Source organism: Artibeus jamaicensis, unplaced genomic scaffold (assembly GCF_021234435.1).
Source record: "Artibeus jamaicensis isolate MK-2021 breed Jamaican fruit bat unplaced genomic scaffold, CSHL_Jam_final contig_3174, whole genome shotgun sequence".
Lineage (NCBI taxonomy): Eukaryota > Metazoa > Chordata > Mammalia > Chiroptera > Phyllostomidae > Artibeus > Artibeus jamaicensis.
Genome location: NW_026521738.1, coordinates 822,712 through 850,056, shown reverse-complemented (window position 1 = coordinate 850,056; position 27,345 = coordinate 822,712). Strand labels below are relative to the sequence as shown.

Below are 27,345 nucleotides of genomic sequence, written 5' to 3'. Positions count from 1 at the left end.
CTTTTCCCTCATTCCAAACTAAACTTTCTCACAACGCTCGCCTACAAACAACGCGAGAACACAGAGGTTCCTTTGGCCCCACCTTCTCAGTCAGATCCACCCCACCCACTTCCTCCGTGACTATATCTGACGTCAGAGATGCGCCGAAGCGCGCGGGCGGCAGTAGCAGGAGCGGAAGTGCTCTCGGCGGAAAAGCTGGTTACGCGGTTCCCGGGTAGGATGGTCTCAGGCAGGCAGATTGTAAAGCTGCTGCGGGCGCTCTGCAGTTCCATGTCTCAGACCCACCTTGAGGGCATGCCCCTCTCCAGGGGCCTGCACGCGGGGCGCGAGCCCCGAAGGCTCTCCATCGAAGGCAACATTGGTAAGGGCCGGAAAGGGGCTGCCAAGCCTTGGCCACCGCTGAGCAGGTGTCTGAAAGGTTGGGAAAGGGAGCTGGGCCCGGAACCCCTCCCCTCTTCCCGCCTCCTTACCTCCTCCCCCGGTCTGATGCGGCGGGGCTGCTAGTCCTGAGTTGCCAGGGCAATTCACATCCCAAATGCCCTGTGGACCTCTGTCTCTTTGATATTTAGAACATCCTTCCTCACTGCTGCCCCACAGGGACGTAAGAGCCACGCAGTTTGTAGATGGGACAAGAGTTCAACTAGCCGGTAGGAATAGAGCTAAATGAAAGCGACAGGAAGCTCGAAGTAACTTCTTTGTTCGAGGGTTGTCAGATTTAGGAAAAAGCAAAACACAAAAGGATGCCTATTTAAAATAGGTCTTCACATAAGGAATAATTTCTTAGTGCAGTTGTGTGCCATGCAATATTTGGGGCACACGCTAAAAAAATTGTATGTAACTGGGTGTCCTCTATTTTATCTGGCTATTCCACCCTGAGAGAGTTCTTAACCTTCAGTCATTCGGGCACCACTTTAACTATTTTTGCCATGTTTCTATTAGTCTCACTGTAAATTATTAATGTTTTTCTTTAAAAGAAACTCACTTTTTAACCTTAAAAACATGTATTAAGTTAAAAACTGTTACAAGAGCATACAGAAACTCAGTATCTTAAAAAGTAGTTAAAAACCGAATGAAAGCAAAACATTTTGGTTTAATGTTACTAAATTCTGACTTAATACTTTTTTTACCTGTGAACTTACTGACACCTAGAAGAGGATTAACAGTGGTGTTCAGTGTGGAAGGCACACTAGCAGTAAACTGAGAATTTCTCCGTTTATTCATTCATCCAGTAACCCTTGAGCCATGTCTACATGCCAGCACTGTTGGTGGCCCAGAGGGTACAGCAGTGAACAGAACAAATACCTGTTCTCATGGAACTTAAGTAGGGGGAGACTGACAATGAACAACATAAATTAAGCAAAGTAAACCATATAATAGTAGTCATGAGTATGATGAAGAAAATTCAGAGATTGAGGAACGTTGCAATTTTAAGTAGGGTAATCAAGATAGTCAGGACTTTGAAAGTGACATTTGAGCCACACCCTGAAGAAGGTGAGGGAGTGAACCATGTGAATAACTGGGAGGAGAAGCTTCCAGGCAGAGAGAGGACTGAGTGCAAAGGCCCTGAGACAGAAAGTGTGTTCACGGAACAAGAGAGAAGCCATTGTGGCTGGAGTTCAGTGAGTAAGAGGGAGAGAGAGAGAAGGGAAGGGGTGGCCATACTGGATACAGGCTTTGTAGTCCTTGATGCGTTTTTATGCTGAGTAAGGTGGGAATCCTTTGGAAGGTTGGGATAGTCAAGTGATGTGATTTGACTTGTTATAAAAAGATCAGTCTGGCACATATGTTGAAGGTAGAAAGTGTCAGGAGGTTATTGAAATGGTGAGTTTCAGTGAGTTGGACCAGGGTGGTAATAGAGGAGGTGGTGAGAAGTGATTGGATTCTAGTTATGTTTTAAGGTAGGGCTAACTAGATTTGTTAACAGACAGACATGGAGTGAGATAGAGAGGGTTCAGTGCTGACTGCAGTCATTTTGGCCTGAGTAGCTTGAAAAATGGATTTTCTTCAGTGGAGGAGAATGGGAAGAACAGATTTGAGGCAGGGAGTGGTTTCAAGATTTTGTTTTTAGGCATGTCAGGATTTTGTATGATGGTTAGATATCTAAGTGGAGTTGTTGAATAGGCAGTTGGATATGTGAGCCTGGAGTTCAGAGTCTCCCCAGACTGGAGTTATAAATATAGTATATATTTACATCCAGGAGACCATGTGTGTTGATGGAAAGGACCAAGCCCTGGGTACACAAATGCTAAAGAGATTGGGGAGATGGGGAGGAACTAGCAAAAGACGCTGAGAAGGAATCCAGCCACTGAAAAAACAAAAGAGAATGATATCCTAGAAGTCAGCTGAACCTGTTTGAGGGAGGGAATCATCAACTGTGTGATGCTCCCTTAATGGAGCTCTTTGGTGAACTTGAACAATTTTTAGGAACAATAAAGGTGAAAGTCTGATTGGCTTAGGTTCAAGGAGAATGGGAAGTAAGGAATTGGAGACAGTGGGTTATGCAGTGGTTTGGAAGCTTTCTTAGGAAAGACATGGGTGGTAACTGAAATGGGAAGAGGGTTTCAGACCTTTTTTTTATTTTTGTAAGAAATTATATCATATTTGTAAGCTGGTGGAAATGGTCTGGTAGAGAGGGAGAAAATGGAGAGACAGGAGAGAGGAGAGAGTTGCTGGAGTGATGTTGGTAAGCAAGAAGGAATGGAGTCTATAGACCAAGCGGAGCAAGGCTGGTTTTAGTTGGAGGCACAGTTCATGTCTAATAATGGAGAGCATGGCAGATAAGTGAGTACTGACTTAAGTAGCTGTAGTGGGAACTTATAAAAGGTCTTTTGGTTGTGTATGTTTTCTCGGGGAAATGGGAAAGAGTGAGTGTGGGGAGCGTGGAAAGACATGAAGTATCCAGTGAGTGAAAGGGAGAAATGTAGAATTACTGGACAGCACTAAGGACCCATCTGGACTTTGTAGTCAAGAATTTAAAGTGGGACCAGTCACCTCGGCGATGTGTGTTTCTCTAGCCAGATCAGAAACATTGAAAGGAGAAGGGAGGGTCCTGCTACCTGCCTGATGGTGTTATCAAAGATGTTCTGTACTGTACTTTGAGAAATATGCCCTTAAAGGAAGCTTTACCTTAGAGCTCAGAGAGGTACAAAGTACTTCACAAAATAAGTGCTTCAGACAGGCCATCAGGTGAGGTGTGAGCTGCTGTCCCGATTTTCCTGACCTTTGCTTCTTAACATTTCCAGATTTCTATGCTTGCTCGCTCTTTCTTTCTTTCTTTCTTTCTTTCTTTCTTTCTTTCTTTCTTTCTTTCTTTCTTTCTTTTCTTTTCTTTTCTTTTCTTTTCTTTTCTTTTCTTTTCTTTTCTTTTCTTTCTTTCTTCCCTCCTTCCCTCCCTCCCTCCCTCCCTCCCTCCCTCCCTCCCTCCCCCCGCTCACTGAGTGTGTCCTAGGAAGGGGAACTCATGTGTAATACAACTCCTGTCCTTTAAGGAGCTCACAGGCAAGTGAAAGAAGCTAACCTCTAAACATGATTTCTATACCATGTGATGAGCGCTGTGTTTGGGCATGGAAACTTGGACTCTCAGGGGTAGGGATTCCCAGGGGGGAAAGAGGAAGGGTGTTCCAGGCATAGGAAGTAACCTTTGCCAAAGCAAAGCCTGAAGAAACATGTAGTTTTAATAACAGAGAAGTAGATGGATGGGCTTGGAGTTTAAAGGGCCTGTGAGAAGATGCCAGAACAAGAGGTTGGAAGGACAGGATTTGCCAGATGTTGAACTTCCTTATGGGCCATGCAAGGAGTTTTGCCTGTAGGCAGTGAGAGGCCACTGAAGACTTCAAGCGGGTATGTGCTGTGACTAGATTAATTTTAAAAAGAAAATCAGCTAGAGTGAGCAAATAGGAAGAAAGGTCCATAAAGCTGGCACTTTCTTTGCATGTCTTGTTTACTGTAGTACTCAGTGCCTTGCATGCAGTTGGTTGAATGATTAAATAAAAACAGTTTGGAGTAGATAGACTAGTTTTGTGGCTCTTAACAGTAGTTGGAGGGAGGAAAGATGCAGGCTTGCACGGGGGATTGGAATTGGAGAGGCAGAGAAGTAAGTGCTGGTTTGAGAGAGATTTTGAAGTAGGATTTTGACATTTGAAGATTTTGAAGTTTGAAGGCCTTGGTAGCCACTTGAAGGTGAGGGATAAAGAGGCATAGAAGATAGCAATGAGGTTTATACTTTGGACACTGACTCTGAAAACTGAGGATGGGAATAAAAGAAGAAGAAATCTGGGGAAGGAAGAGAGATATACAGGGTCCAGCAAAAATAATGCCCCCTGTTTCATTATAAACTCTTATTACAAAGTCATAAGCATGTAATTCTGTAACATAACAACATCACACTCAGTCACACCATATGATATTTTAGGTGAAATGTTCAAATTGCTGTCCATCTCATGCGAGACATTCGCATGCCCTACCAACCACACACAAGCAAGCCTTACTTCCGCTGAACCCTGTATTTTATATGAGATGCCTCTGAGACATACAGAGATAGGTGTTCTGAGGGAGGTTAGAATATGTGCCCAGGGTCAGGAGAGTTGGAAGCTGAGGTTTCATGTATGGAAGTTGACCATGGGGTAGTTGTCGAAGCCTTGGAAGTGACTGCAGTTGCCCAAGGAAAGTGACTAACATGTGGACTGGGATATCCTTTAATCTGGCGCTCTCTCTATTTCCTGTTACTCTCCATCATCCCACTCACTCTGATGACTCTCCCCAGGCAAAATTAGTCACTGCCTCCTCTGTATGCTCTCATAACATTTTGTACCCACAACTGCCTGTAGCACTTGAGTTCTGTTGAGATTGTTTGCAACATTTAACATCTTCCCTGGTCTGGCCACTTAGTGTCTTGTTCATCTTTCCGTCACCAGAACCTGCCCCCCTTCTTGACCCATTGTACTCATTCAGTGTTTACCAGATGCTTGAATCCTATGCTGTAATACCCATATGGAAGTTAGTCATTGGTACCCACAAAGGAAATATTTTAAACTGATAGTATAATCAAATGAGTTTTTTGGCTCTCTAATCACAGGTGGCATCATTAAACAAATCAGAATGAGAATACCCATTCAGGAAATGTGAACAGAGCAAGGCGAGCCCCTGCCCTAACTGAAGTTAGATATCTTTAGAGTGCCTTTTTAAAAATATTTTATCTATTTGTAGAGAGAGGAGAAGGGAGGAAGAAAGAGGGAGAGAAACGTCAATCGGTTGCATCTTGTATGCCCCCAACTGGGGACCTGGTTCGAAACCCAGACATGAGCCCTGACCGGGAATCCAACCGGCAGCCTTTCGGGTCCTAGGCCACACCAGCCAGGGCTGGAGTGGCTTTTCTTGTATTGTAGCGCTACTTCTCTACATCTTGCTATTTTGACCCTGCAGATGTGGATAGCAGCAGCTGGCTGGTAGAGCAGCATGTATAAAGGAACCGAGTCAGTGAGGTAACAACTAACGGCATTTAGCATGAGTCGTGAAGCAATAGGGTTGTGTGGTTAGGCCTATGGCTAGGTTGTAAGTGAAAAGCTTTATACCTAGACTTCCTTAAGATCTAAAAAATAAAATAGCCTATCTTTTTAAAGTATTTTATGATTACAAACCTAAATTGAAGAAAGGAGTGTTCTTTGAAATATTGTCAGAGAGTCATCTCAGGCTGTTCTTACTTTGATTTGAAAGATCCCACCAGGAAAGAGGAAGCTATTTTGTACTTTTGCAGTGTAGAGACTGGGACATAAAGCAGTGGAGAGTTTCTCTATAACATGTGTCCTCTGGCATTCAAGGTTAGTGATTTAAGACCACTAATACACATCTAACTTTATTGAGTATAAACAGTTGGGCAAAGAATCCAGGGGGTGGGGGAGTGACCAATTTATTCCAAACATCATGAATTGGAGTCTGCTGTGATCCAACTCATTCCATGCATCCATCGCCATTCTTTGTACCTGGCTAGATACTCAGGATGTAAAGAGAATAAAGTCAGTCTGTGTCTTCAAAAAGTGAGCTTCCAGCCTAGCCGGAGAGAGCGATGAGTCAACAACAATTACAGTGTAAAACCTTGGTAAACTAGAGCAGGCAGTAATTAACTTTGCCTAGAGATGAAGGAGGTGGAGACAGTTGGAGAAGGCGACAGTGAAAGGATGAATCAGCTAGTGGGCAGAGTGGAGGAGGCGGGCATTCCAGATCAGGAAGGGTTTCAGGGAGAATGGATGAGTTTGGGATGTACTCGGAAGCGGTGAGGAAGGGTGTTTTTTGTTTTTGTTTTTTGTAAACATAGTTTCCCATGAACAAGAATCAGGGCAAAAATGTACTAAGTTTCATTTCAGTTGCTGCATGATTTTTGAAAGTATTCCCAGAATGGCTATAGTCTCAGAGCCTATGTGATCCTGGGTACTTAGATTCAGGACTGAAGTATAAGTCCCTAAAGGGCAGGATCTCAGCCTGGTCCATCATTTTAGCTGTAGTACCTACCACTTAGTAGCTACATTTATTGATTGAATGACTGAGTGAATGAATGCAGCATCAAATGAAGTTGCTGAAATAAAGTTTGTAATTTTCTTTGAAGAATTTTTGTTTAAAGATAGACCGTTTTATATTTATGGCCATTGGTTTGTTTGTTTGTGTGTTTTGTATAAAGTTTCAGAAGTGGATTTTTCCTGTGTTTTTAATTTTGTCTTAGAGAAGAAAATGCTTGGAAGTGATATATTTAAGAGGCTCCCATGAGATACAGCTGTATTACACTTAAAGTAATAGATTATTTGGGTTGTTATATCAGATACTATCTTACTACTAGATTTTAGCATAATGTTTTTATAGCAGGTGTTGTAGTGCATAGAAAAATTTGTAGGAGGAAGAAACCATGATTTAGGAATAAGATGGACATTAACAATGGAACTCTTTGGTCCAGCAGGTAGATTGACAATTCCAGTGCTAATAAAAATCAACACGTTGAAGTAATGTACTCTCAAAAAGTCGCTCCCACCCCTTTTCAAGTCATGGTACATTAAGTAAGGTACAAGGATAGCCAAGGCCCCAAGGGAAAGTTTGATGCTGAGATCTGGTAACTCCCAAATTTTATGATATTAAAGAGTATAGTGAAAGGTAACAGTAAAGCTAGGGTATAATTAAATTGCAATAATAGTATCATAAGAAGCTGGTGCTTTGCATAGAGACCAAGTGAAGGAACTTGTCGGTTTGCCCAGTGTGACGTGGAGAGGAGTGGCTTCCAGTGGATGTGAGTGTTTTGGTCATGAGGAGGAGGCCAGCATTGCAGTGGAGAGCCAGCCAGCACCACCAGAAACGCCACTGGGAAGTCCCTGGGAACACTTTAGACACATTTATCTAAAAATCAAAACCCAAGCAGGAAGAAAAAAACTATTATGATGAGGTATCACAGCACTAAAAAGAAGTTATGCTGTATCTGGTTTTAATATAAACATGTAACTTCGATTTTTTAAAATTAGTATTTCACACGTGTGGACGGTGCCTGACACAGCCGAGTTCCATTGCAATGCAGTGGAAGAAACTCCGTGCTGTGGTAAATGACCCAGGTTCTCCAAGCCCCGCAGCAACACGGTTGGCACAACTCTTGGGACCTCCCACCACCACTTACTGCCATCCTTTGCTGAAGCCATGTTCTGATTACTAACCTGGCTTCCAGGAGCTTTGGAATGGGGAAGGGGTGCAGGGTGGAGGTGTTGCTCTGATGTGATTGTTCCAGTCATTGGAACTGTGTATTTCCCATTACATCTAGTTTGTTGGCATTCCGGGTTTTGTGTGTTTAAATGGCATGAGTCAGGTTCTGAAAGTCCCGACTGCTCTTAAATGAACTAACAGTGTATGACCTCACAGGTACAGATGGCACTCCCTATCCTGCGGGGCCCTTTCCATATGCAGTAGTTTCTGCAGTAATTGTTTTTCTTTTTTAATGGTTGTGTGCATGTCTTTTTTTTTTATTGATTTTAGAGAGAGAAAGCAAATGAGAAACATTGACTTGTTGTTCCACTTATTTACGCATTTATTGGTTGCTCCTTGTATGTGCCCTGACCAGGGATCAAACGTGCAACCTTGGCTGATGATGCACCAACCAAGTGTGCTACATGGCCAGGGCCATAATTGATTTTAATTTTTAATAATTTTAACAGTTATTCAGCATCACTCAGATAACAAGTACCTTCATCTTTTAATATTAAAATAGCTTTTCAGCTGATAGCAGGGAGCATGTTTTAGACTTAAATCAACAATATGCAATCTAAATATTGACCATCTTTCCCAGATATTTTTTTTAAAGATTTTATCCACTTATCTTTAGAGTGGAAAGGAAGGAGAGATAGAGAGAAAATCAATGTGTGGTTGCCTTTCATGAGTCCCCTGCTGGGAACTGGCCCACAATCCAGGCACATGCCCTGACTGGGAATCAAACCACTGTTGTTTGGTTCACAGGCCTCTGCTCAATCCACTGAGCTACACCAGTGGAGCTACACCTGGTGGAGCTACACCAGGGCTTAGCCAGATATTTTTAAATTTTTATTTTTAATATATTTTATTGATTATGCTATTACAGTTGTCCCATTTCCCCACCTTCATTCTCTTCCACCCTGCACACCCTCTCCCACCCACATTCCCCCCCTTTAGTTCATGTTCATGTGTCATAAGTTCTTTAGCTTCTACATTTTCCATACTATTCTTGCCCTCCCCCCGTCTATTTTCTACCTACTGTCAATGCTACTTATTTTCTGTACTTTTCCCCCCTCTCTCCTCCTCCCACTCCCCTGTTGCTAACCCTTCATGTGATCTTCATTTCTGTGGTTTTATTCCTGTTCTAGTTGTTTGCTTTTGTTTTAGGTGTGCCTGTTAATAACTGAGTTTGCTGTCCTTTCACTGTTCATGTTTTTTATCTTCTTTTTCTTAGATAAGTCCCTTTAACATTTCATATAGTAAGGGCTTGGTGATGATGAACTCCTTGAGTTTGACCTTATCTGAGAAGTACTTTATGTGCCCTTCCTTCCATTCTAAATGAAAGCTTTGCTGGATAGAGCAATCTTGGATGTAGGTCTTTGGATTTTATGACTTGGAATACTTCTTTCCAGCCTCTTCTTGCCTGCAAGGTCTCTTTTGAGAAATCCACTGACAGTCTGATGGGAACTCCTTTGTAGGTAACTGTCTCCTTATCTCGTGCTGCTTCTATAATTCTCTCCCTCATTTTAATCTTAGCTAATGTAATGATGATGTGCCTTGGTGTGTTCCTTCTTGGGTCTAACTTCTTTGGGACTCTCTGAGCTTCCTGGATTTCTTGGAAGTCTATTTCCTTTGCCAGATTGGAGAAGTTCTTTATTATTTGTTCAAATAAGTTTTCCACTTGTTGCTCTTCCTCTTCCCCTTCTGGTACCCCTCTAATTCAGATGTTGGAACATTTAAAGATGTCCTGGAGGTTCCTAAGCCTCTCCTCATTTTTTTGAATTGTTTCTTCATCCTTTCCTGTTTGGTCATTTTTTTCTTCCTTCTGGTCCACTCCCTTGATTTGAGTCGCAGTTTCCTTTTCATCACTATTGGTTTTCTGTGCATTTCCCTTTATTTCAATTAGTTTAGACTTCATTTGTTTCTCTAATTTGTGACTAAAATGAACCAGTTCTGTGAGCATCCTGATCACCAGTGTTTTGAACTGTGCATCTGATAGGTTGGCTGTCTCTTGGTCTATTAAAAGTATTGCCTCTGGGGCTTTGAGCTGTTCTTCTTGAGCCATAATGTTTTGGTCTGTTCACGCTTGTTACATATGAGGGGTGGAGCCTTAGGTGTTCACCAGGGCGGGCCAACCCAGGTCACTGGGTTGTGACGCTGTATGTGGGAGCAGGGTCAGAGAGGGGCAACAGCGTTTGTTCTGCTCTCTCTCCAATTCTGGTCCCCTCTGCTGCTTCTTGCAACCAAACCGGGGCCCCTGGTGCTGGCTCCCAGGTGTGTGGGCCTGTGCACCCTCCAGGACCCTGTCGGTCTCTCCAGCAAACTCTTTGTGAGCCTGGGAGCCTCTCCCGGCACCTAGAAGTTTTTCCAATTGGTGCTTTTAGGCTTTAATTGTCATTGCTGGAGCTCTAGCCTGTGCGGTCTGTCTCACTGCTCGCTCCTTCGCATGATTTATCTGCATGCGATTGTGTGACCGGGGTCAGCCAGCCGCCTTATGCCCTCACTGGGTCCACCTGTTGCCGCCCCACACCTGGAATCTGCCAACTGGCGCCGCCTGGGTCAGTCTGGCAGATCTTTCCTGCCCGACCCCGCTCCTCCAGCCGCTGACCCTGCTCCTCTTACCGGTGTGGATGAATGGTTTGTTTTTGTTGGACTTCTGTACAGTTCAACTTTCTGTGTTTTGGTTGCGTTTTTGTTACTAAAACTTTGTTGTCTTTAAACTTGGTTGTGCGAGGAGGCACAGTGTTTCCACCTACGCCTCCATCTTGGCCAGAAGTCCTTGCCAGATGTTTTAAACTAGGGGCTTCTCAGGGTGGGCAAGTATCTGATAATATACAAACTCAACCAACTTGTAATTGATGTTTTTCTCTCACATAGATCTTTGTCTCTGTCTGTCTGTTCCTTCCTCTCTCTCTAAAATCAATGAACACATCCTCAGGTGAGGGTTAAATTTTAAAAATTATAAAAATAAGTATGTACCAGGAGCACTTGGGGCATACTTTAAAAATGTGCATGCCAGAGGCCCAGCCCCAGAGATTGAGATCCTGTTAGGAAACCAACACTGAGATGAATGAAATAATCAAAACAATTACATGCTAAACAAATTGTAGGTCATTAATAAATATATCTTCTTTGATTCAACTGCCCAGTATGGTAGAAATTTGGTGTGAGTTAGAGAAGTCCTGAACTTATGGAAGAAGTGAGACCTTGGACTTGGTAGGGAAGAGGATTTAGACACAGGCCTAGTGGAGCCGGGAAAGGCGTTTAGTCAGTGGAGTGTGGGAAGAGCAGAGGCTGAGCACATGTGCAGAGACGCTCAGAAGTTTGGTGGAGTGGGAGTGAGAGATGAGCATGACTGTGCCAAATGCATAGATTCATGTTGTTTGTTCCTAGCCTGTGAGTTCAGAGAGGAGTTGGAGTGGTGTGTGAGAAATGTCACTTATTGGATGTGTGGGCCCTTCTGCTGAGACAACTCTTCACTCCTGATCAGGACCGTGAGTGGCTGATAAAATCGACTGGAAGCATGCCTTCCTCTCTTCTCTTGGTTCTATTGGGTTGGCCAAAAAGTCCATATGGTTGGTTTTTTCCAGAAAATAAAAGACACATTTTTCATGTTCACCAATAATTTTATTGATCTGGATATTCTGAGTATGTCAGCTATCTCCTGCGTGGTAGAACGCCGATTGTTCTCAATTACTGTCTCGATTTGATCTCTTTCAACTTTAGTTGGTCTTCCTGACCGTGGAGCATCATCAATGAGAAATCTCCAGCCCTAGCTGGTGTAGCTCAGTGGATTGAGCACAGGCCTGTGAAGTAAAGGGTCACTGGTTCGATTCCCAGTCAGGGCACATGCCTGGGTTGCAGGCCAGGTCCCCAGTAGGGGACACATGAAAGGCAACCACACATTGATGTTTCTCTCCCATTCTTTCTCCTTCCCTTCCCCGCTCTCTAAAAATAAATAAATAAAATATATATAAAAAAAGAAATCTCCAGCATGAAACTTCGCAAACCATTTTTTAAATATATTTTATTGATTATGCTATTACACTTGTCCCATTTTTTTTCTTTGCTTTATTCCCCTTTGCCCTACACTGTCCTTCCACCAGCATCCCCCCCCGCTTAGTTCATGTCCATGGGCCATACATATAAGTTCTTTGGCTTCTCCATTTCCTATACTATTCTTAACCTCCCCCTGTCTATTTTATGCCTACCAGTTATGCTTCTTATTCCCTGTACCTTTCTGCCCCCGTTCTCCCCCTCCCCGCTGATAGCCCTTCATGTGATCTCCATTTCTGTGACTCTGTTCCTGTTCTAGTTGTTTGCTTAGTTTTTTGTTTTTTAGGTTAGTTGTTGATACTTACGAGTTTATCATTTTACTGTTCATAGTTTGACACGTTCAAAGTCACAGCACCTTATCCATACACTGCACAGATCTTTTGCGTTTCACTTGTGTTTTTACTTTTCTTTAAATAACAAAGCATGATATGCCAAAACTGTTGCTTATTTTTTTCCATCTTCAATATTAAAATGGCTACACAAAAATTCACTGATTTTGATAAGTTTTTTTAAAAAAGAACCAAAGACACTGAAATAGAGAACAGGCTGACAGGGACCAGAGGGGGGAGGGGAGGGAATTTCAAGGGAAAAGGGGAAGAAGGGTTTATAGGAACAAATATAAAGGACACATGGACAAAAACTAAGGGGGGGTGGGCTGGGATGGGAGTAAAAGACAGAAAACTGTACTTGAACAACACAAAAAAATTTTAATTTAAAAAATTTATAAAAAGCAAGCTGATATGACAGGTGTCACAATAAAATCTAACAAAATTGTTTCGAATAAAATTAAAGACAGCTAAGTGCTACTAGAGCCATCTTATTGGAAAAAACAAACTCTTTGGCCAACCAAATATTTGGATTTATCCCAAGAGTAGAACTTATTTAAGAAAAATCAACTCCAATAGAGAAGATTGAGTTCCAAAAGTACTCTTAAGGTTTATTTTATTCTTTAAAAAAATTAAATTTTCTATAGAGGGGAAAGAGAGAGAGAAACATCGATGTGGTAGAGAAACCAGCTGCTTCTCGTACACTCCCCAACTGTAGGCAGGGACCAAATCTGCAACCCAGGCTTGTGCCCTTACTGGGAATTGAACTGGTGATGTTTTGCTTTGCGGGATGATGCCCAACCAACTGAGCCACTCTGGTCAGAGCATTCTTAAAGTTTATTTTTGATATTTAACAAAGGTAGGTTTCAGAGGGAACTAAAATTAATAATGTATTAAATGTTTTACTCATTCAGTCAGGTCATTGGCTGGGCTTTGGTTCCTGTCCTGGGGGACCCCTGTCTTGTACCTGGAGAAATATCATTACAATGGCAGTGATGGAGTCTTACCCAGAATGCCAGGTCAAGCATGAAGGAGGATTAGCTAATTGAATAGAGGTATCAGGGTCTGGAAAAGCTTCACATAGAAGGCATATCTAAACATTCTTTTTTTTATCCTCACCCAAGAACATTTTTTTCATTTTTTTTTTTTTTTTTTTTTAGAGAGAGAGGAAGGAAGGAAGAAAGAAATATCAATGCCAGAGAGAAGCATCGATTGGTTACCTCCCATATGTGTACATGCCCAGACTGGAGATCTTATGTGTGCACAGACCCGGGGCCCAGGAATCCTAAGCGCCTGGACCGGGGATCTCACATGCACAGACAAGTGAGTGAACCCAAAACTTAGGTATGTGCCCTGACCGGGAATCCTTTGGTTATGGGATGACGCTCCAACCAACTGAGCCATACCAGCCAGGGCCTGAGCAGATTCTTGAAGATTGAGTTGGAGTTGGCCAGCTGAGGAGAGGAAGTGTACCAGGAAATGGTAAAGTGTATGAACAGTCAGATTTGCAGCAGAAAACGTGGCATGATTGGAGTTGGAAGGAGTTTGGTCCAGAAGGAGCTCAGGATGCCTGAAATGAAGCTGAGGCCGGAGAGGTATATGTAGGGACTAGATCATAAAGTCTCGCAGGTTGTGTTAAAGGGTTGGGTTTTATTATGAAGGCAATGCAGAGCTGTCAGAGAGTTTTAAGCAATGTTGTTTTGTGTTCATTGTGGCTGCAGTATGAATGATGGATTGAAGAGGACAAGGGCAAAGTTGGAGAGGCAAGAGATGTTGAAAGGCTGGTCTTGAGCAGGAGGTGAGAATAGAAAAGGACAGATGCGGGGAATTTAAAAGGCAGGTACCAAAGCACGTGGTGGCCACTTGAGGTTTGGTAGAGGAGAGAGTTCTGACAGTGAGTAGATGGTGGGATATGGAAAACAGGTGGGGAAGATGGTGAGTTCATTTAAGGAATATATTGACGTTGAGGTGTTTGTGGGACATCCACGTGAGATGTCCAGTGGACTCTTGGAGAGTGAAGTCTGGAGCTCAGGGAGGTATGGGCTAGACAGTGGTGTAATGGGAAAAGATGACTTCAGTGTTGTGGTCCTAGGTTGACTTAATCTCCAAAGCATTTCTCAAAGCATCTGCTATTTTCTACACCTCTCCTATCACCTTGGTTCAGGCCACTATTGTCTTCTAACTGGTCTGTCTACTTCCATGATCTTTTAAAAATGAGATAGAAATTTGGCATTTCCCTGCATAAAACCCATCACCACTGACTTCCCAGTGTCCTTCCAGTAGATTCAGATTTCTTCCCATGACTACGAGGCCCTTCACCACCTCATCCCGGCTGCCTGCCTGCCTGCCTCTTCACACACATCTTGAGTCACACTTCTCCCTCACTGTAGTTGCACTGGCTTCTTCAAGGCCACACATAGACTTCTCTGTTTTATTGTGTACCTACTTCTTTCTCTTTTCCCACCTTTGTTCGTGCAGATATCTCTGCCTGGATTGCTGTCCCCTAGCCCTTGGCCTGGCTAACTAATCTTTCAGATTTTACCTCAGATATTTTTCAGAGGAGCCTTCCCTGACCTCCTAAGCAGTATTAGAGCCATCCTGCATTTTTCTTTTCTAGCACTTAACACAATTTGTTATAATTTCCTTCTGTGTTTGTTTAGTATCTATCTCGATATAAGCTGTGAGGGCAAAGTTGATCCTGTGTTTGTTTATCATTACACCCCCAGGGTCAGACAGTCCTAAGCATTTGGTCAGATTGTTAAATGAATGAAGGTCATTATCTATTGTGAAAAAGTTTCGATTTTTACACCATCACAGAATAAATAGGATTGTGATTCAAGCTTTACAACATATGTAGCTGATTTCATCTACTTTTGATATTCTATTACATTTTTAAAAAATATTCTTGTTATCCAAAGCCATTTTTGTCATTGCTTTTAGAGAAAGAGGAAGGGGGAGAGAAACATCAGTGTGTGAGAGAAACACTGATTGGCTGCCTTGTCTGCGCCCCAGCCTGCTGCCTGGGTATGTCCCCTGACCAGTAGTCAAACCCGAGGCCTTCTGGTCTGTGAGTTGACACTCCAGCCAACTGAACCACACCAGCCAGGGCTGGACTATTACATTTTTTTTACTATTGTTAAATACTCTTTGCCTCTGGGAGGTTGGGACATTAAAATTTCAGATCAAATCTTAGGCGTATTTTTCCTCCCTGTTGTGTACATTCACTAGGGTGACTCCAGGTAGCAGGGCCTGACCCATTGTCAGTCTTACAGTGGATATGACTGTTGCTGGGTTTGAAATTGTCAAAACTGATCATTGTCTCCATGAGTTGGGCAGGATAGCCGCCTTTTCCTTCAGCCCCGATTTGGGAAATGTCCCAACACATGCTGTTTGCATTGCAGCTGTGGGAAAGTCTACCTTTGTGAAGTTACTCGAGAAAACTTACCCCGAGTGGCACGTAGCTACAGAACCTGTAGCAACATGGCAGAACGTCCAGGCTGCTGGCACGCAAAAAGTAAGTTTTTAGTTGTGTGGGTACTTGGCAGGCATGAGCGAGTAAACTAATTGTAGTAGTCTGATTTTCTCTGAGGGGTGAGATAGCCCAGTTTCGTCTCCTTTTTAAAATACCTTCATTCCAGCACGCAGACCGCATATGGAAGAGAGAATATAACTTGTTTGAATATGTTTAGTGTTCATTTTTGTGGTTATTACATGTCTACATAAATGACTGCTTCTGTTCTGTGTGGTTTCTCAAAGCATGTCCAGCCATTCAGGCTTTGAAGATTAATTTTGTCATTCCTGCCTGTAAGTATATTAGTGAGGCTCACCATCAAGATCAACAGTTAATTAAAGTGATTTTAACTATTTATGAAGTCTTAAAAATTGGAAAGGACCTTAGAGAGCACCTTATCACACTTCGAGTCAATGCAGATGTAACTAACATTTATAAAGCACCTACTATGTACCAGGCACAATATTGTGTCGAGCACCGTACATTTCATTTATACATCATGGCTTAGACCTTCGTTGCAGGTCTGCTGCTTTGGGAAAGGCCGTGGGGCTGGTTTCAACACCAGCCACATCAGTATGCGTAAGGAAATACCAGTCTGGACATGAACTTTAGAGGTAGCCAAGGGAGCGGTAGCACCATGCCTCAGTTGCCACAGGCTCCTCCTCTAGCCAATGGGAGCATTCACTGAGTGGCTCATTCTGATTTTTAACAACTAATTATTAGAAAGTTCTTGTATGAACCACTTTGCATACCTGAGACTGACTCTGAGTCATTGGGTCAACTTTTGCTTCTTAAGCCTCCTAACTTTTCCATGTGGCAACTCTTCATAGTTAGTTGAAGGCAGTGATTTGCCTCTTTTTTTCCCCCCTTAAATCTTCTCTCTTTCAAGCCAAACACCATGTTCCTCCAGATTATTCTTTATTCTGAAGTTACTTTGTCCAGGTGAGCCCTAGTTTGTTAGTTTTCCACTGAAAGTCCACACATTGTTTGATACTTTGTCCTTTAAGAAATGAACCTTAATTCTCTCCTTTAGTGTGGGCCGGACTTAGTAATTTGCTTCTAATGACTAGAATGTGGCATGAATAACAGAGTGTGACTTTCTGCATAGACCAGAAGCAACATTATATCTTCAGTCTTGTTCTCTCCTGATCACTTTTGGCTCTGAGGATGCCAGCTACTCTGTGATGAAGCATCCCCTGCAGTGAAGAGGCCCACACAGCAAGCGTCCGAGTCCTGTGTGTTGTCATCACAAAGCTGACAACAGCTGTGTGAGTGAGTCTTCTTGGAAGTGGATCCTTATTCCTGGTCAGGTCTTCAGATGGCTGTACCCTCAGCCAACACCCTGACTGCAACCTCATGAGAAACCGTAGGCCGAACTGCCCAGCCAACCTGGGTCCCAAATGCCCTGCCTACAGAAACCGAGGTAGTGAGTGCTTTCAAGCCACTAAGTTTCGGCACAACTTGTTATGCAGCAGCAGGTAACTAATACTCCCATAATCCCATTATCCAGAGGTAAAATTAGATTACATTTTAGATTCTAATAGAATCAGATTAGATTCTAAATCTGTCCTTTTAGATTTTTTCCTACAGAGGAAAAAAATGTATATTTACATACACTTACATAAATGTATAAAACTTTACTCTCTTTAATCAAAAATGTGATTGTCACCTACACATCACTTTATATACAAGGTCATCCTTTCATAGTAATGTTTTTAATGGTGGCAGTATTATACTGCATAATATGATATACTCTCAGTTATCCAGCCTTTTATTTTAAATATTTAGTTTTTTTATTTCTCCCTATTACAAACAATGTTACAGTAGTTAATATCCTTGTAGCTACATTTTTAAAAAAGATTTTATTTATTTCTTTTTAGAGAGAGGGAAGAGAGGGAGAGAAACATCAGTGTGTGGTTGCGCCTCACGTACCTCCCACCAAGGACCTGGCCCACAACCCAGGCATGTGCCCTGACTGGGAATCAAACCAGCGACCCTTTGGTTCACAAGCTGGTGCTCAGTCCACTGAGCCACACCAGCCAGGGCTTTATTCTTTTTAATAGCTAAATTTTGTGCCTGTTTTTATTTTCTTATGATAATCTAGAACTGGAATTTTGATGTATAGAAATAATGCATCGTGTTAACATTTTTAATATAATTTCCAAATTGTTTTGTTCAGAGAAATTTTTCTTCCCATGCTTTCAGCAGCACTAGGTGTTCTTTTTCAGCTTTGCCAGTGGAGTGGCAAGAAAATGGTGTGTTGTTTTATTTTATGTTTATTTCTTTGATTGCCAGTGAACTGAATATCTTTTTATGTTTATCAGCCATTTATTACTATTCCTTAGTTTCAGTGTCTTCACTCTTTGTCATATACTGCTGGTACTTTCCCCAGTTCGTCATTTTTTAATCTTTGTAGATGATGTATTTTTCAATATAATACTTATAAAGTTTTTATGTACTCATATCTGTCTCTTCATAGTTGCTGCCTTTGTTAAAGTTTAAAAAGACCTCTCACAGACCCCGATTACAGAAATACGCACCTACATTTCTTTCTCTTGTTTTTATGGTTTCACTCTGTATGTTTATTTTTAAAGTTATACAAGTTTAGGGAGTGCCCTTCTTTTTGCTACTTGGAGTGCTGCCTGATTCATGATTGTCAATAAGGCCAGTTAGGTCTTCAAAAAACAACGAAATTTATAGGTGTCTAATTTATCCCAAGTAGTTTTTTTGCTTGTCCCAGTACCATTCTTTTTCTTTTTGAACTTTTTAAAACATTTTTATTTTATTTATTTTTAGAGAAAGGGGAAGGAAGGGAGAAAGAGAGAGAGAGAGAGAAACATCAATGTGTGGTTTCCTCTCACACGTCCTCCACTGGGGACCTGGCCTGCAACCCAGGCATGTGCCCCGACTGGGAATCGAACTGGAGACCCTTTGGTTCAAAGGCTGGCACTCAATTCACTGAGCCACACCAGCCAGGACTGTTTACTTGTCCCAGTACTATTCTTGCTTGGTTTATGCCTTAGTGGTTATACATTTTGTTGTTACTATGACGGCAATCTTTTTTCCCATCATCTTTTTCAATCTGGTTATTGCTATTTATTTTTTTGAATTAGTTAAATTTTGGGGGTGACATTTGTTAATAAGATAATATAGTCTTTTTTTTGAAGTATACATTTCCACAGTATATAATCTGTACATTGCATTGTGTGCCCACCACCCACAGTCAGTCATCTTCAGTCACCATATACTTGGCCTCCTTTACCTTTTACTACTCCCAGGTCACTTCCCTCCGGTAACCACCATACTGTTTTCTGTGTCTGTAAGTTTCAGTTTTATATCCCACATATGAGTGGACTCATGTAGTTCTTAGCTTTCTCTGACTCACTTAATTTCACTTAGCATAGTAATCTCAAGTTCCATCCGTGTTGCAAATGGCAGTATTTCGTCTTCTCTTATGGCTGAGTAGTATTCCATTGTGTATATGTACCACATCTTCTTTATCCAGTCCTCCACTGAAAATCCTCTACTGAAGGACACTCTCCATGGCTTGACCACTGTGAATGATGCTGCAGTGAACATAGAGGTGCATATATCTTTGAGAATAAATGTTTTTGAATTTTTCTAGTAGGTGCCCAGAAGAGAGATTGCCAGGTCATATAATTCTATTGTTAATTTTTTCAGGGACCTCAATCCTGTTTTCCATAGTGAACGAGGGCTCCTTTTTCTCCACAACCTCTCCCACTCTTGTCATTACCTGTCCTATTGATGACAGCCATTCTAACAGGTGTGTGGTGGTACCTCATTGTAGTTTTTATTTACATTTCCCTAAGAGCTAGTGAAATTCAGCATCTTTTCACATATCTGCTGGCCATTTGTATGTCTTCTTGGGAAAAGCGTCTGTTCACATCTTCTGCCCATTTTTTAATTGGACTGTTTGCTTGGTTTGGAGTGGTATGAGTTTTTTATGTATTTTGGATTTTAACCTCTTGTCAGAGCTGTTGCTTGCAAATATCTTCTCCCAATTGGTTGGTTACTTTTTTGTTTTGTTACAGGTTTCTTTTGCTGTGTAAAGCTTTTTAGTTTGATAAAGTCCCATTCCTTTATTTTTGCCTTTACTTCCCTTGCTTTTGTGGTCAAATTCATAAAATTCTCTCTTAGGACCAAGGTCCATAAGTTTAGTACTTATGTCTTTTATGTAATTTATTGTTTCAGATTTTATATTTAGGTCTTGGGTCCATTTTGAATAAATTTTTGTACATGGAGAAAAGCTGTATCTATCTAGTTTCATTCTTTTGCATGTGGCTTTCCAACTTTCCCAGCACCATTTATTGAAGAGGCTTTATTTTCTCCACTGTGTATTTCTGGCTCCTTTGTCAAAAATTATCTGCCCATATACATGTGGTTTTGTTTCTGCTGCATTCCTATTTACTAACAATGAAATTTCAGAAAGAGAATTGAAAAATACAATTCCTTTTGCAATTGCAACAAAAAGAATAAAATACCAAGGAATAAACTTAACCAAGGATGTGAAGGACCCATATAATGAAAACTATAAATTATTTTTATTAAAAGAGATTAAAAAAGACACAATGAAATGGAGAGATATTCCATGTTCGTGGATTGGAATAATCAACATAGTTAAAATGCCCACGTTACCCAAAGCAATGTGTAGAGTTAATGCAATCCTCATCCAAATCCCAATGATGTTTATAAAAAAAATTTTTTCAACCATCAAGTTTATATGGAGTCACAAAAGATCCCAAATTGCCAAAGTAATCCTCAGAAAAAAACAAAGCTGGAGGCTTCACACTACCTGCCTTCAAATTATAGTACAGAGAAACACTAATCAAAACAGCATGGTACTGGCAGAAAATCACACACAGACCAATGGAACAGGGTTATTATTATGTTAAAGGAAAGCAGTCAGTTGTCCTATTTGTGTAACAATTCTCATGTCAATTGTTTTTTGGGGTTTTTTGCTCTATTTGCTTACCTCTTCTATAATTTCTAATCATTTGTAAAGCTTTTCCAATATTCATCTCATTTCTTTTTTCTTGTTTCCTTTCATTGGGTAGAAGCTCCAGAACAATGTTAAATAATAGTGGTAGTCACCCTTATTTTGTTCTTTCTTCAGTCCAACTACCTGTACTGTATCAGTATTGTTCTAGGATTGTTGCCCATTTCAATAGACCACATGGAGGAGGATTTTTCTATTACTAGGATATTAACTTTTTTTAAATTAGAATCAGATGTTGAATTTTCATCACAAGTCTTTTTAACATCTAGCAAAATAACCATGGGGGTCTTCTTAACTCTGAGTCATAGATTTGATAATGGTGCCATTTTCCCATTTCTAGAATGAACTCTTTTGGTCTTAGTGCACTGTTCCATTAATTTACTAATATGTTGTTTGGAATTTTGCATATACATTTATAAGTTTCATTGGTATTAATATTTGTGTGTATAGTTTTTAACAGGTTTTACCATCAGGGTTATGAAAATATGAGAAGTTTTGCATCATTTTTAGCATAGGAATTATCTGTTCCTTGAAGGTATGACAGAAATCATTTTTTAAATGCCATGAATTCAGTATTGTTTGAAGGAAATAGTTATTGGACAACTGTTTATTTCTCAATCATTATTTATGGTGCTTTATTTTAACCTTCTGGAGTCAATTTTGCTTAAAAAACTTGCCTTGTATTGAGATTTTCACACTTAATCAAGTAAAATTAGTAGGTTTTCTTGAATACTTTAGACTCTTCCAGAATTATTTTTGTCTCATGCTGCATATTTGAATATTTTGAGGAGGAATAGATTTGATAGATTGTCTATTTGATGTTTTTTTTAAATTAATTTATTTATTTTTAGAGAGGGGAAGGGAGGGAGAAGGAGAGAGAAATATCAGTGTGTGGTTGCATCTCACATGGCCCCCACTGGGAACCTGACCCGCAACCTAGGCATGTGCCCAAACTGGGAATCGAATCTGTGACCCTTTGGTTTGCAGTCTGCACTCAATCCACTGAGCTACACCAGCCAGGGCTATTTGATGTTTTTAAAAGAGAACTAGTTAATAGATTTTATTTTTTATTCTGTGGAGGCTTGCATTATTTCTGCCTTTATTCATTTATTTCTCAGAATTTCTTTACATTTTTAAAGCTCTTAGGCTTGAATGATTAGTTTGTGTATACTTCCCCTTTTTTCTGCCTTAATAATAAAATCAATTGCAACTGGAAATTTTTTTCATGGGATAAGCTTTGGCCTTACCTTCTAGGTTTTGACATACAAGATTTTAACTGAAATTTCTAAAGAGTTTATAATTGTAGTTTTAATTTATTCTTTGCCCAAGAATTATGTTTAAAATATTTTGCATTTTCTGAGTAGATTTTGTGTGAGTGTTACTTTGCAATTCTAATTTTGTTATGGTTAGACATTGTGGCTTCTATAGTTTCTAACTGAGAGAACTTACTAAGACTTTCTTCATGGCTTATGTATGATCAGTTTTTTATATGATCAGTTTTGGTAAATGTGCCATGTGTTGTGTAGAGTATGTATTACTTGTAAGGTACAGAGTTTGATGTGACATATTTTGTCAATTCTAAGATGCCATTGATCATAAGGCACAATGAATTTAATAACCTTTCTATGGAATAATTAAAATATGTGTTAAGTTTAATTTAGTGAACATTGTAAGCTATATCCCAGTTTCAGATGTGTGCAAAAAAATGATTTAGAATTTTATTCTCCAAGTTCTCATTTCTGGGGTCTAATTTTTATTTTCAAATCTGAGAGAAATGTGTTATTTAAAGTTTTGTGTTTTTATTGTGTTTTGTCCATTTCTCCTTATATTATTATTATTTTTTTAAAGATTATTAATTAGGAGTAACCTTTTTTTAAAGATTTTTTAATTTATCTTTAGAGGGGGAAGGGAAGGAGAGAAGGAGAGAAACATCAGTGTGTGTTTGACCCTCATGAGTCCCCTGCTGGGAACTGGCCTGCAACCCAGGCCTGTGCCCTGACTGGAAATCGAACTGCGATCCTGTGGTTCGTAGGCCCGTGCTCAATCCACTGAGCTATACCAGCCAGGGCTTTCTCCTTATATTTTTAATTGTCTTTGCTCTATATTGATAATATTTCAATGCTTTAATATTCCATATAAAAAGGTTCATGACTTCTTTATGGAGTCTATTGGTTTATTAGTTTTTAAAACAACTCTCCTAGCAGTTAATGCCTTTTTCTTAGTACAGTTTTGCCACATGTGCCTTCTTTTTATTTGCATCTATTGGGTTGGCCAAAAAGCCCATTTATTTTCTTCCATAAGATAAATGACACATTTTTCATTTTCACCAATAACTTTATTGATTTGGAGATTTTGAGTATGTTAGCTATTTCCCACTATTGGCTTCTAGTGGCTAGAAGCCAGGCATGCTGCTAAACATCTTCCAGTGCATGAGATGGCCCCACAGCAAAGAATTATTTAGCTAAAATGGCAGTAGTACAAGAAACTTCGCAACTCACTTTTGACACATCTGTCAGTCACAGCACCTTCACCATACACTTCACAATTCTTTTAGTCTTTTATTGTATTTCAGTTGTATTTTTTACCATTCTTGAAATAATAAATCATAAATCACTGAAAATGTTGCGTGTTTTCTTCCATCTTCAATTTAAAATGATTGTACAAAAATTCATCAGTTTTGTTACTTTTATTAATGTGTATTTATTTTTTAATAATATATTTTATTTATTATGCCATTACAGTTTTCCCATTTCCCCCCCTTCATTCCCTTCCACCCTGCACACCCCCTCCCACCCACATTCCCCCCTTTAGTTCATGTCCATGTGTCATAAGTTCTTTAGCTTCTACATTTCCCACACTACTCTTGCCCTCCCCCCTATCTATTTTCTACCTGCCATCTATGCTACTTATTCTCTGTACCTTCTCCCCCCCTCTCCTCCTCCCACTCCCTTGTTGCTAACCCTCCATGTGATCTCCATTTCTGTGGTTCTGCTTCTGATCTAGCTGTCCTCTTACTTTGCTTTTGTTTTAGGTATGGTTGTTAATAACTGAGTTTGCTGTCCTTTCACTGTTCATCTTTTGTATCTTCTTTTTCTTAGATAAGTCCCTTTAACATTTCATATAGTAAGGGCTTGGTGATGATGAACTCCTTGAGTTTGACCTTATCTGAGAAGCACTTTATCTGCCCTTCCATTCTAAATGAAAGCTTTGCTGGATAGAGCAATCTTGGATGTAGGTCTTTGGATTTCATGACTTAGAATACTTCTTTCCAGCCCCTTCTTGCCTGCAAGGTCTCTTTTGAGAAATCAGCTGACAGTCTGTTGGAAACTCCTTTGTAGGTGGTGACTGTCCCCTTATCTCTTGCTGCTTCTAGAATTCTCTTCTTCATTTTAATCTTAGCTAATGTAATTATGATGTGCCTTGGTGTGTTCCTCCTTGGGTCCACCTTCTTTGGGGCTCTGAGCTTCCTGGACTTCCTGGAAGTCTATTTCCTTTGCCAGACTGGGGAAGTTCTCCTTTATTATTTGTTCAAATAAGTTTTCCACTTGTTGCTCTTCCTCTTCCCCTTCTGGTACCCCTCTAATTCAGATGTTGGAATGTTTAAAGACCTCCAGGACTGGAGGTTCCTAAGCTTCTCCTCATTTTTTTGAATTCTTGTTTCTTCATCCTTTTCTGTTTGGTCATTTTTTTTCTTCCTTCTGGTCCACTCCCTTGATTTGAGTCCCAGTTTCTTTTCCATCACTATTGGTTCCCTGTGCATTTTCCTTCCTTTCACTTAGTGTATAGCCTTCATTTGTTCCTCTAATTTGTGACCAAAATCAACCAGTTCTTGCAAGCATCCTGATCACCAGTGTTTTAAACTATGCATCTGATAGATTGACTCCCTCTTGGTCACTTAAAAGTATTGGCTCTGGGGCTTTGATTTGTTCTTCTGTTTGACCTGTAATTTTTTGGTCTGTTCGCACCTGTTACATATGAGGAGTGGAGCCTTAGGTGTTCACCAGGGTGGGGCAACCCAGTCACTGGGTTGTGACGCTGTATGTGGGGGTGGGGTCAGAGAGGGAGCAATGGTGCTTGCTCCGCTCTCTCAAATATCAGTCCCATTTGCCACTTCCCACAGGCAAATTGGCCCATTCTGATGCTGATTCCTGGGTGGGCGGGCTTGTGTACATTCTAGGATTCTGTGGGTCTCTCCAGGGAACTCTCCTGTGAGGCTGGGAGTTTCTCCCGGCAACTTTTCAATTGATGCCTTTAGGCTTATTTCCTGTCGCTGGGGCCCTGGGTTGCGCAGTCTGTCTCACTGCCCATTTTTGTCTTATTTATCTGCGAGCAAATGTGTGACCATGGTTAGCCAGCCACCTTGCGTGCTCTGCTCATTTCCTCCCTGCACCTGGAGTTTGCTAGCCCTGCACCACCGGCATGCCTGGGTCTGCCAGCCACAACCCCTCTCTGCTGGCCGCCACTCCAACCCTCTTACCACTCTGGATGAACAGTTGTCGGACTTCTGTACAGTTCAGTTTTCTGTTTGTTCTGGCTGTGTTTTTGTTTCTAAATCTTTGTCGTCCTTAATTTTGGTTGTGTGAGGAGGCACAGTATTTCCACCTATGCCTCCATCTCGGCTGAAAGTCCACAGTTTTTAAAAATGCACACTGAGGCCCTGGTTGGCGTGGCTCAGTGGAATGAGTGCCAGCTTCAACACCCTAGGGTTGCCAGTTCACTTCCCAGTAGGGGCACATGCCTGGGTTGCGGCCAAGTCCTCAGTGTGGGGCACATGAAAGGCAACCACAGATTGATGTTTCTCTCTCTCTCTCTTTCTCCCTCCCTTCCCCTCTCTCTAAAAATAAATAAATAAAATCTTTTTAACAAATGCACACTGAGGGTAAAGAAGGGGAAGGGTGAAGTCAAGGAACCAGTATAAAGGACCCATGGACAAAAATAACGGAGTGGGGGGAGTATTGAATGTGGGAGGTGGGGGGTGGATAGGGCAGGGGAGAGTGAGGAATGGGGACAACTGTAATTGAACGACAATTTTTTTAATAAAATAAAAAAACATTTAAAAAACGCACGCTGATGTGACAGCTATCACAATACAGTAACAGAATTGTATCAAGTGAAGTTAAAGACAGACTAAGCACTAGTAGAGCCATTGTATGGAAAAAACTAAACCAACTTTTTGGACAACCCAATACTTGGTGGATTTTTTTTGTCCCTTTGTCTTCAACTAATTTGTCATCTTGTTTTAGATTTTATTTTATTTTAGGTATTTCTTTTGTGAACAGGAGTTTTAGTTTTTATCCAGTCTTAAAGTTTGCCTTTCATGGGCATTTTTCTTTTTTATTATGATTATGTTTATTTATTCCTGCCACCTTATTTTGTGCTTCCATCTCCATCTTTTTCTTTTTGCTATATTTGAAGTTTTCTTTCATATTCCTCCACTTCATTTATATGGCAAATGCACTGTTTTGTTTTGTTTTTAATCCTCAACCAAGAAGAGATTTGAGAAAGAGAGAAACATCAATGTGAGATGGAAACAGGTCAGTCGCCCTGGGATCAAACCCACACCAAGGCTTGTGCCCGGGCTGCAAATGGAAGCAATGACCTTTCAGTTCATGGGGCAGCACCCACCCCACTGAGTCACAGCAGTCAGTGAAGCAAGTAAAAGAAAAACCAACCCTATCACTATATTATAATACATACTGGATCTTCTGACTTGCATGTCTTTTCATTTCCTTCATAATTTTTGGCCTTTTTTCCCCCTCTAAGTTTAGGGAGAATTTTAAAAATTCTGATATTTTTATTTTTTAAAGATTTTATTTATTTATGTTTAGAGAGGGGAAGGGAGAAAGAGAGGAAGAGAAACATCAGTGTGTGGTTTCAACTTGAGCGCCCCCTACTAGAGACCTGGCCCACAACCCAGCCATGTGCCCTGACTGGGACTGGAACTCACAACCCTTTGGTTTGTGGTCCGGCATTCAATCCACTGAGCCACACCAGCCAGGGCTAGGGAGAATTTCTGAAGCTGATACTCTGTATGATATTTAGTCATTAGGTTTACTGCAGTGTAGTTACTGTCTTCATTGGGTGTTTTGTTTTAGCAAATCTATTTTTTCCTCCTCTAAGAATGTTCTTTTCATATTGCTCCTTTTTTATGACTGCCTGCTTTTATCAATGTGGCACTCTTTTGAATCTCAATGAGAATCTTCTGTTTTTTTCCTGTTCCTGGCAACAGCTGTCTCCTAAGAGGTTGCTTGTCTTGAGCACACAGATTGGTCCTATCCTTTTGAATTGCTGAATATTTTTATATCCAATGATTATTCCTCTATTTGTTTATATGTTGGAAGTGATGTTTGCTTTTGTTCTATAGCTGAGATGTTTCTTTCAGAAATTGTGTAGGCCCCTGTGCAGTTTTTTGTTCTGGAACAGTCTCCTTTTGGTAGCCCAGAGCCTGTCGGTAGAGTAGCCTCCACTCAGTCCTCCTCGTCCATCTGTTGGCGCAGAGCCCCGCTCACTCCATGGACTGCCATGCAGGCTCAGAACTGTGCCACACAGCAGTCTCTAGGGACATCAGAGACTCCAGGTGATTCAGATTTGCCCCGCTGCTTCTGCCTCCAGCTCCTAGCTGGGGACCGTTTATGGGGCTGGTGTGTGTTTGTGGTTTGCAGTACTGGAAAGAGGGAAATCATTTTGTGGTCCCCTCTGCTCCATCTGTATTGCTCCTCCTGAAG

General features: G+C 41.0%; 1 protein-coding gene across 5 annotated transcripts in view; it reads left to right on the top strand.

Moving 5' to 3' along the window:
• Nucleotides 1–135: 135 nt before the first annotated feature.
• Nucleotides 136–27,345, top strand: part of DGUOK (deoxyguanosine kinase) — a 39,783-nt gene continuing 12,573 nt past the window's right edge. For 3 of the 5 annotated variants that reach the window (XM_037130883.2, XM_053663388.1, XM_053663387.1), the window contains exons 1-2: nucleotides 136–361; nucleotides 15,494–15,606. In XM_037130883.2, the coding sequence (XP_036986778.2) occupies nucleotides 139–361; nucleotides 15,494–15,606 (336 nt within the window). In that variant the 5' untranslated portion in view covers nucleotides 136–138. Of the gene's footprint in view, nucleotides 362–13,252; nucleotides 13,416–15,493; nucleotides 15,607–27,345 lie in introns of all 5 variants that reach the window. The other 2 variants (XM_053663389.1, XM_053663390.1) reach the window with 2 other exon arrangements.